This window comes from Haliaeetus albicilla, chromosome 7 (assembly GCF_947461875.1).
Source record: "Haliaeetus albicilla chromosome 7, bHalAlb1.1, whole genome shotgun sequence".
Lineage (NCBI taxonomy): Eukaryota > Metazoa > Chordata > Aves > Accipitriformes > Accipitridae > Haliaeetus > Haliaeetus albicilla.
In genome coordinates, this window is record NC_091489.1 from 5,464,490 (window position 1) to 5,475,039 (window position 10,550).

Consider the following 10,550-nt stretch of genomic DNA (forward strand, 5'->3'; position numbering starts at 1 on the left):
GGAGATAAAGCCTGTCCCTGTTTGGGGTCACCCTGTCACCTGGGGTTTGGTGACAGGTTTTGTGACAGCCCCTGCATTGGGGTGACTCGTGGGGAGGAAGCGAATGTGCCCAGCAAAATGCACTCCGTGAGCCACCCCGAAACTATGGGTATCATGGAGCACCCGTGCTCAGCACCTGCAGGATCTTCTGGGGTCGAGCGCTGGGACGTGCAGGAGAAACGATCTTGGGAATCATGCAGCTCACAGCCTCTCCTCCACATCGTAGTACTCTGCGGAGAGAAAAGGGGACCTGGAGGATGTGCAAGGGCCACCCCCAGGATCCAATGGATGGAGGGAGCGAGGAGGGCTCAGCCTTTCACCAGGGGCTGCCTGGACACTTGAGGGCGAGATGTCCCCTGTTGAAGGACATGGGGAGAACGTGTCTTTACCCGCTGCCGGCGGGACGTTGGCTCCCACGGTCCCCGTGGCGCTGGGTGGTGGAGGGGGGGGCACTGCGCTGCTGGAGAGGAGCAAGGACAGGAGTAAGTGCCAGCCTGGCATTGCCCCTTGTGTCCCAGCTTGGACTGGAAGTCCTGTTACACCAGGGGCCACAGGAACATGCATGCAGCCCTGTGCCGAGTGGCACAAAGCAGCACCCTCGTTACTCACAGCTCCCTGTCCTCGGCTAATGAGCCAGTGCCCAGGTACCGCACCGCTGCCGGTCCCTGATCCCGTGCCGGGACCGGCCACGCCAGGACAGGAGTAGGACCAGGGTAGGGGATGTAGTGATGGTGGAAAACCACAGCCTCCTCTTCCTCTCCGGTCTGCAAAGGCACCGCCATCACCTACAGGGAGGAACAAAAGGCAGGGCTGTGCCAGGAGCCTTTCAGCAGCCATCTCCCTAGGGCACTGCTCCCCAAAGCACCAGCGAGAGAATTCCCATGGAGCCACGCTTGGCTGCGATGCTGCCGGCATGGTTTGGCTTTCCCAGGGTCTGGCTTTGTGGGCTCGATCCCACACAAAGCCCCATGGTCGGCCAGTGTGGGGACCTGTCAGCTGGGACCTCAAAATGGTACTTGGGAAGAGCACATTTGATCTGGCCGCTGAGATGCGACAGGCAGGGTCCAGTCTTGGCTAGCATGGTGAACTGGTGGGCACTGGGCGGGCAGCATGGGAGGGTGCATGCCTAGAGATGCCAGCTGGCAGCGAGCAAGGCAGCTGCCTGCAGCCCAGTTTTTGCCCCCGCCGAGAAAGCAGCATTTGTTTCCCCCCACGGAGATGAAATGTTTAATATGATTTTGGTTCGAGATGGACTTTTAAATGAAAGCCCTTGCAGAGCCATTCTGCCTAATGAATAGTGCTCAGCCTCGCTGCTCAGCCGCTGCAGCCCAGCGCTGTGCCGCAGCATCCTGCCTGCGCCGCAGCACACAGGGAGGATCCTGGCTCTTCTCAGCTGGGCTGAGTTGCCTCTGAGCAGCCTGGATGTGATCTGTGCTGGCGGAGCTGAGGGTCAAACCAGCACAAAGAGCCCCAAAACCCCAAGGGGCTGCAGAGCCTGGATTGAGCCGGGCTGAGACCACACAGCTTCTGTGCCTGGAGGGGTTCCACGCTGTGCCAAAGCAGGACATGGTCATCCCGCTCTCCTGAGCAGCTCTGGAAAGGTCCCTTTGTCCACCTCTTTGGTCCTTTTGGTCCTCTTTGGTCCTATAGTCCCTTTGCCCACCCAGCATCCCTGATCCTTACCTGGGCAGCAGCTGGGGATGGCCCGAACCCAAAGGACGTCAGTGCCGATACAGCCAGGCTGTTCATCACCACCTGGTGCATTTGGGAGTTTTGAATCATCATCAACTCGATTAAATCTGCCAGAGAGTAAGGGGCTCTGCATCAGAGAGAGATCAGAGCAAGGGCATGAGAAATGTGGCCATGGGATGAGTGCCTGGAATGGGGCGGCACCGAGGCTTGTCCCTGTGCCCAAGCAGTGGGAGCTAAGCCAGACTCCCCCCACCCCAATTTGGAAGGCCCATGTGGCATTTAAAAATTATTTTGCTTGGATAAAGCTTTAAAATAGCCATATTTCAGCCTTTTCTTCTTTGCAATGTGATTAAACATCTGGTCTGGCTTGCTGAAGGCTGCTCACAAAAGGTGATTAGTGGTGCTGGAGGCATCAGACTTTCCACCCATTCGGAGGAGAATTGCTCCGGTCCTGGCAGCACTCAGTGGCTTGGCAAACCTCTGCCTTGGCACCAGACGGCAAAGCTGGTGTCCTCGGGGTGGCACCGCACGGGGAGCATGCCAGGGTCAGCTCTGCTTTGCACCACGTCATGCGCGGGGGGAGCTCAGAAACCCCCTTAAGGAGGCAGGAGCTGGGGCTGGACCGTGGGAGCTGATCCCATCTCCATGCCCAGGAACAAGCACCTATGGAGCTGGGTCCAGGAGAGGTGCAGGCTGGGGATGTTCGGTGCCTCCCTAGCCCCTGCCTTGCTCCGCACAAGGAGCTGGGACCCAGAGCGGCCGTGCACGTGCAGGTTATTGTCCCAGTCCCCTTGGCTGGATGCCCAAGCCATGGGGCGGCTGCTGAGGGCAATCCGGCTGCAGAGGAAGCATAGCGTCTGGCTCTGCATCCCCGTTAAAACATGCCCATTTGCAGCAGGCGTGAAATTCCCCTCCAAAATGCCTGTAAACCTGTCGGAGGGGCTGCCTCTGAGATCCTGCTGGCGTTGCGCACGAGACCTGTGAGCCCCTCTTAGCTGAAGCCTGGGTAAAAAAGGGATTGGGCATCCCCATGCCCCATGTGCCAGATCCCAAAATGCTTTTACAGCTGCAGGATTGGGCTCCCAGGGCACCCAGGCGGCAGCCGGCACACCAGTGAGGAGCATTACAGCACAACCCAGGAGGTGGCCGGAGCCGGAGCCGCAAGGAGGGAGCGGGCCAGCAGCCAGGCATTGAACCGGGAGGAGAAAGCGCGCGAAGGGCTGGCAGCTCTTAATGGATCCCACCCGTCCCACTGGAAAGGCAGCCAGCCCCCACTGCAGCGCTGCGAGGGGCCGGGCTGGGGTCTCTCCGTTTTCTTTCCACACCAATTTTCAGCGTTCCCTTTCCTCCGTGTATTTTTAAAGACAGCTCAACCTTGCCCCCTCCCCACAATGCTGCACAGCTTCGCCCATGGCATGTCCCAGGGACCACAAGCCCCCCTGTCTCTGCTGTCTGCTCCTCCAGTCCAGATTGCTGGATCCTGGGTTGCACAAAGTTGAGTGAAGCCCCTATAGACAGATGGTCTTAGCTCCTGCCTGCACGTCCCGTGGGGGCTGGCCCCTGTCCCACCTAGAGTGGCTAAGAAGCCTGTATCACCCTGGCTTTCCCTGGTGATGCTCCCTATGCCCACGTGAAATGAGGTTTTGTAAAACAAAGGTGGATTTCAAAAAACAGCCCCAAACCATTCCCTGAGAGCATCCTGGTGTGGCCAAAGCCAGTCCAGACTTCAAGGTTGGTAAAAACCACCAAAAATCGCATCCCATGGGGCAAAGCAGCCATCAAAGCGTGGTGTGGCCGGCCCTGCAAGGCTGCGGAGGGTGGGCACAGCCCCCCTGCCTGCCCCTCATCCTGAAAAGTCTGGGAAAAAAGAAGAGGATTAAGTTAAGCTGGTTTTAACTCTGATCTCTATGACATCTACCATCACGCACCTTCCCGGATGTGCGGGGGTCCGGCAGCGGGGGCCAGGGCAGCCACGGTCCCGGGAAGCTGCTGGAGAATCATCACCGGCTGCTGGGGCACCGGGACGGCTCCATGGGGAGATCGCTCTGGTCGGATCTGAAAGGCAGGAGGGGAAGGAAAACCCTGGGGATCTCTCACTCTTGATTTAATTTAGTGCCCTGTTAGTGTGGCAGCCGGGGAGAAGAGGGGACAGGAGCTGGTGGCAGGGAGGAGAGCAATGCTGGCCCCGGGGGGAGCAGGGAGGAGAGCCTCAGAGGAGGGGGTGGCTTGCACTGACCCCTGTCTTTCCAGGGGTGCAGCCCTGCAAGCCTGGATGAATTGCATGCCTGGCAAGTCCCCACACCTGGGAACATGTCCCTATGCAGAAGTGGCCTTCCCAGGGTGCCAGGGTCTGCAGGGAGCAGGGAGGCATATTGCAAAGAACAGCTTCGCTGCCCCAGACCCCAGCACCCACCCAAAAACCCGACTCCAGCCCCTCTCTCCTCCAGCCCCATCCCATTTTCCCCACCCTACCCTTGTCACCCCTGACTGCCCCATAAATCCAGAGACAGAACTGCTCTCCAGGGCTTACCCCGTGTGGGATGACGTAGGTCCCTGCTGAGGTGCCTCCCCAGACCCCATGGGGGTCCCTTGTTGCCCCCACCTCCATGGCTTGGGCAGGCACATGGGCGATGGGGCGAGCAGAGCTGCAGCAGGCAGCAAGGCTTGTTGCTATAGCTGCTGGGGCTAAACAAACCCTCCCTGGAGGTTTGGCCGGCGGAGGAGCAGCCCTGGACTGGTTTTCCCTGCAGTATATCCCCAGGATAATCCCCACACACTGCAAAAGGCTGTGGGGCAGGGATGGCCTGTGCCCCCCTGATGGTATTTCTGAGCCTGCAGGACAACTTTCCCCACAGGGAAGCAAGCTGGGAGCAGGGGGCTGCAGGTTTATCCAAGCCCTGCTACTGGTCCAAGTTGCAGGGGAGATCTAGTCCCAGTGCTGGGGCTGCTCAGCCCCACTGGCAGCATCTCACAGCTTGTGGGTTTGGGAGCTTTCCTAAAATCCCAGGTCCCGGTACCCTGTGGTCTCTGCAGGTCCCATCCATCGTGGCCAGTGGGATATGGATCTGCTCCTGCCCCGTGGCTCACGCTCTCGGTGCCTGTTTCCCAGTCTCTGGGGCTGCATTTGTGATCTGGGAGATATTTGGGGATACTGAGCCCTAACGCAGCCACCCCAGGACAGAACAAAGGTTGCTCAGCTGGGGGACAAGAGGGAAAAGATGCCATGAGAGTTCCCTGCTACCTTCTCCCGGGCTTTGGCAATCTGGGGCTCTGGGACATCCCAAGCCAGAGGTGATCCTGTCTTTAACAGCCTTTTCTTTGCTGTATACACCTTGCTGAGCCCAGGTGAACTTTCAGCAGCTGCAACACCCTGTGGCAACAAGATCTGCAGTTTAAGGGCTGTTCCCTTGTGCTATCTTCAAGCCTGCTGCCAAGTCACCTCCTCGGGAAATGAGAAAACAAGGATGGGGCGAGAGCTGGCAGGACGCACTTTCCCATCAGAGCAGCTCGTTCCTCACAACGCCGCCTCTTTGATTGGGACTTATTGAAAGGTCCTTTCAAGCGCTGGCAGAGAGCAGCTGGAGGGGCCAAGGCAGCTGCAGCGTGTCCCTGCGGGGCTGAGCCGTGTCACCTGTGCCTGGGGGGGCTCTGGGACGTCAGAGCAAACCTGGCGAGGTGCTTTTGCAGGGAGCGTTGGGAGACAGGTCTGGGTGAGAGTCTGGGATAGCTTCGGATATCAGGCTGGATTGAATCTTCAAGGCTTTGCAGTGCCTGCTGTCCGATGGAGGCATCCCTGCCTGTGCACCGCAGGTCTGGGGTCTCCGTTGGTGGAGGGAGAAGGTCCTTCCACCCCATGGGATGTCCCCTTGCAGGTCCTCAGAGACAACATCCCCCCGTGCACATCCAAGGCACAGTGGCCGGGGAAGTTGCTCAGCCCTGCTGGTGTCACCTGAGGTCTGGTCCCCAGGATGCCTGTGGCACAGTGCTGGGTGCCCTGGATCTGGCTCCCAGCTTCATGGACCACTTCCCCAGGGATGCAATGACCGGCCACGACATTCCTCCCATGGAAACCCAGGCAAGGCTTAGCATGAGCACGAATCGATTGCACCAGAGCCTGGCTCCAGCCTGCTGCTCTCCCCTACCACGAGTCCCTCCCAGGATGCTCACAAGGGGATTTGTGTCCAGCAGACCAAAACCAGCTCATGTTTTCTGTTTATCTCCCCCTGGCCAGAGAGCTTTGTGTGTCCAAGCTCATCTCAAGGAAACACTGCGGCTGGGAACGGTACATCTGCACAAAATATTTAAGCCCCAGAAAACCCATTGCAATGAAAAACCACTTTCTCCCCCAAAACAGCCCAACTTCCCACTGGCCTCAGGTATCTTCCCTCCACCTCCATCAGCTGCATTTCCCCAGGCTGCTCTTCTGGGTGATTATTTCCATCAATATTACATCTAAAATCTGCTGTCCACCAATAGTGCAGATCTGGGAACTTTTCCCAGGAACCCAGCCTGCAACCAGCCCTGCACATCAAGCAGGAACAGATCTCTCCAAAACCTCTTGTTCTGCCCCAAAACAGCACCGGAGACACCCCCAGATGCCGGGGAGGAGCTCTCCGAGGCCGGCTGCCTTAGCCCCCAGCCATTGGCTCCAATCGGGCTATTTTCTGCTTGATTAGATCTTACTCTGTGTTCCTAATTTCTCCAAGCCCCTCCAGATTATTTCTCTGCCTTTTGTTATAACTCCCAAATTCCCATTATTTGCACATTTAATTACTGTGCTGATTACCCCCTGCTTCTGGCAGAGCCTGCCTTGCTCTGAACAGAGCCTGGCTATCAGTCTTGCTGGTGCTAATATTGTTCTCATCTGTAGGAAGGATTCAAGCGCTGGGGTGAAGGGCTAAGGAACATAAGGAAATCTTCTGCCAGTGGTGGGACAAGGGGTGGCAGGGGACCTGCTCTGAACATCCTCAGGCCCCCCATGGCAGCTTGAGCCCCTTTGGGAGTGTTATTAGCTGTCCTCCTGCGTAGAGGAGGAGAGGAGAGGAGAGGAGAGGAGAGGAGAGGAGAGGAGAGGAGAGGAGAGGAGAGGAGAGGAGAGGAGAGGAGAGGAGAGGAGAGGAGAGGAAGGGAATTTGGGGGTGTTTAGCATGAGTTCACATAAAACCAGGGAGGTTTTCTTGAGCCAAACCAAGCACAAACCAAGTGTGGGTCCAGCGTGACCCACATCCCCGATGCATCTGAGGGGCTCAGCTGTGGGCAGGGCTGTACTTGGCTGCAGCCTGTCACCGTGGCATGTCCCTTTTTAAGTCCCCCAGCATGTCTGTCATGCAGAGAGAAGGTCTGAGCATCAGTGAGAGAGAGGGAGCAGGAGACATGGGGACCACTCACCCACCCGTACATGTCATCCTGGCTCTCAATCTTCTTTAAAGCACAGCATCATTGAATTAGGGCTGCAGATATCAGCGTGGGGACAATCCCTGCCCAGGCCCCTTTGGGCAGAAGCACTCATGGCCATTTGGGTGAGCAGGATAATCGACTGCCAGGTGATGGATGGATGCTGAGTGGCATCATAAGTGCTGGCCAGAAAAGCATGGTCTGGGCACAGGGAAATGCAAGTGTCAGGGTACGTGGGATGGGGACAGAGAAAGGCAGCCGCGGCTGTGCAGTTCCCAGGACACTGCCCAGATAACTTTCACCAGTAGAAATGACCCTCCGGCTGGAGATACCACTTCTTCTCACCCAGGAGGTGGGGTGAGGACCCCCATCAGCCAACTCACCTACACTGGGGAGAGGTGACAGCCCAGGATCAGTTTATGCTCCCAGTCTTGGCGTGCTTGGTAATGGCATATAAGCCATTCACGTGTGCATCATAGAAAACCAGGGCTCAGGAGGGATCAGAGGATTGTAAAGTTCTGGTGGGGATGGACTCAGCTGTCCCCAGTAAGAGCCACCTTGCCAAACCCAACCCCCAGACTGAGATGTGCGCCAAGAGACCCTGAGGATGCTCAGCAGATAATTTTACTAGCAGCCCTCACTTTGGAAGTTCTTGAGCCCCTTTCTTACTGCAAGTCTGTGGTTTCTTGTTCTGGAAACCCTCACCTAAGTCTTCACCCAAAATCAAACCCAAGGCCAGGAACGAAGTCCCATCCTCTGGTTAGGCAGAGGCTCCACCAGAAGCTTTGCTTTGGGCCATGGTCAAGACCAAGGCAGCAGTCCTAAAACAGGGTCAATCCCCTGGGGACCAGGAGGGACAGGCACCCTCTGCCACCACCTTGGACATGAACCCAGCATCTGCACCACGTAGGTGCAAGCGGATGCCACAGCACAAGCTGGGAGCAGGGCGTGATGCTGCCCCAGGCATCTGGAGCAGGCACAACGTGATCCAGCCCCTCCGAGGCACACAATGCTCTCTCTGCGCGGGTCTCTGCTCGCAATGCAAGCAATAAAAGTTTAGTATCAACAAGCTTTGGCAAATTAGCCTAACAGCAGAGCTGGGGCACCCGGAGTGTGATGGCTGGCTGTCAGACCGGGAACACCGGGACAGAGATGCATCGAGCCCGGATGAGCTGTGCTCTGATATGGCCCGGCACCGATGACTCACTGAGCTGTCCTCTGATAACTGGGGGAGGGCAGCGAGGTGATGGCACATCCCTTGTGCCATCCCCCTTCCCTGGAAACAAACTGGAGTCGGAGAGATTCCCAAAATGAGGAAACACAGGCAGGCGGCAGCAACCTTGCCTAACACTCATGGAAGATGAAGTAAGCATGACTGAGGCAATACACCCCCCCATAATCACTGCTGGCTCCTAAGGGATATAAAAAAACCAGTCCAAAAACCAGTTTGTCATTGCACATGAAGACAAACCCCGGATATGGAGTGACAGCTTTGCAGCCACTGTCCCCTGTGCTCTACATCACACTGTCACACACAGCCACTCGGGCACACGCCTCTTGGGGATGCTCTGTGGGTCCAGGAGCACGAGTGGGTGAAAGCATCTCATTTTGAAAGCTAATTACAAAAAAATACCACTTGCCCCTTCCAGGAGATCCTGAGCCATCATCCAGCCACCGTGGTCTCCTCTTACTCTGAATTGCCCCTTGCAGACCGTTTCCTTGCACAGAGCCTAAAATTAAGCAAGAAGTTGCTGGCGAGGGCTGGGGACACCCTGCTTCTTTGCTGTAAGGTGGGATGGAGGTAACACAATTAGTAATATCCAGCCCTCAGTAAATGAGCATTTGCCACTTGCAAAAAGATTACTGTGAGTTGACTTCATTTGCTTTGGAAACGGCTGAGTCATTTGTAATTACCGACATGCACCAGCAGTAATCCCAGCGCTGGCGTTGGATTAATGGGAGTGCCCGTGGCTGGAGGGCAGCCTCCAAGGAGCTTCCCCGGGGCTTCGGCACGGGCACGGAGCCCCACGGTCACTGTTCCCTGCCACCCACAGCCATGCATGCCTGTGCTGCCACACCAAAGCAACGTGCCCCAGGCAAATCCTCCCATCCCATCCCCTCCAGCCAGCCACCACCATCCCCATCGCTGTCACCATTGCGTACCCTTATGCTGGTCCAGGTGGGGAGCCTGGAGGGGGCTGGAGGGTCCCGGGCTGGCCACGATTTGCAACACAGTGAGTTTGACCTCATTTATTTTCCACTTGCTGCTGCAAAAGAGGGCAACAGCCCTAACACTGGCAGGGCTGGGCAGGTCACCCAGTGCCAAGTAGGAGGTCAAGCCACCATCGTCTGGAGGAAGGGCAGGACCAGCTCAGGAAGGCGGAGGTGGTTGGGCATCACCTGGGGAGTCCCCACTGCTCCCCATCGCACCCCCCCATCAGACAGGGTGCTTGCTGGGGAAGGGAAGAGCAATGCACATCCTCCAGCGATGCAATGCTTTGCAAATCCCATCTGGCCTTTCCCACCACGGGCACCAGACTGGCCACCTCCGAAACTGGGCTGCTCCCCTCCAGTGACCAGCTGGGGATGGGACCCTCCAGTCAATTTGCCACCAGATGGCACCAAATAAACTGGCTTTGCGGGGACACGTTGGGCAGCTCAGGGCCACCGCCACCCCCAAACCAGACCCCGTCCCCCGTCATCCTGTTCCTCTGCCCCCCACCTCGCCGGCAGCAGCCGGAGCTGCCCATGGGGCGATGCAGCCGGCTTGGGCACAGGGTTATTTGCATCGGGTATTGTGTTATTTGGCTTTAGCAGTGTCTGATAAGGCACCCTCCCACTGCGTGTTTATATGCTGTTGGAAAATTAAATGATTAAGATTGGGTGTTTGCATTTCAGTGGAAACTATTAGATGGTAATGAGTCTGGCCGGGTCTCGGCAGCCTTTTGTGTCAACAAAACCACAAGCTCAGCCTTTGCCGGTCTGTGCCTCCGAGAGGAGAGTCGGTCACTCCTAATAATGTCAGACAAGTGCTTTTAAATATTAAGGACCTAGTTCTTTTGTTTGCACTTTTTTAGGGGTATTTAATTTACATAACAATTCTTATTGAGGTCTTTGAATGGCAGACCAACAGCAGCGGTTCATTCGTTGGCTTCGTACCTCATTATGAGAAGTTTCAGAAGGAGCAGCTAATGTGATCTGCTGCCTCGTTAAGAAATGGTAATGACGTAAGATTACTAAAATTAGCAACAGAAATGGTTGACCTTCCTCCCACCCCAGTCCAAAGTGCAGTGCAGCCCCCCCCCTCAGCCCTCTACCCTTCAGCAAGGGCTTTTGCGGCCATTTTCAGTCCCTCCTTTCACCACCACCCACACCTGAGTTGTTGAGGAGGATTTTGGGTGGTCCAGGGGTGCAAGGCTGGATCT

The 10,550-nt window shown here is 56.7% G+C and overlaps 1 protein-coding gene across 1 annotated transcript; it reads right to left on the bottom strand.

Annotated features, from left to right (window-relative positions):
• Positions 1-240: 240 nt before the first annotated feature.
• On the bottom strand, positions 241-4,339 carry PRR29 (proline rich 29). The gene is made up of 6 exons (XM_069786157.1): positions 4,262-4,339; positions 3,660-3,786; positions 1,723-1,838; positions 649-824; positions 429-499; positions 241-269 (listed from the first exon to the last, which is right to left on the bottom strand). Exons 1-6 carry the CDS (start codon positions 4,337-4,339, stop codon positions 241-243), a joined length of 597 nt encoding a protein of 198 aa, XP_069642258.1.
• Positions 4,340-10,550: the final 6,211 nt, after the last annotated feature.

Excerpts from the sequence above, each read along its gene's own strand:
- PRR29 (XM_069786157.1), bottom strand. The coding sequence starts at position 4,339 with ATGGAGGTGGGGGCAACAAGGGACCCCCATGGGGTCTGGGGAGGCACC. Across the intron at positions 825-1,722 it reads CATCCCCAGCTGCTGCCCAG|GTGATGGCGGTGCCTTTGCA; the intron begins GTAAGGATCAGG and ends TCCTCCCTGTAG. Across the intron at positions 500-648 it reads TTAGCCGAGGACAGGGAGCT|CAGCGCAGTGCCCCCCCCTC; the intron begins GTGAGTAACGAG and ends GCTCCTCTCCAG.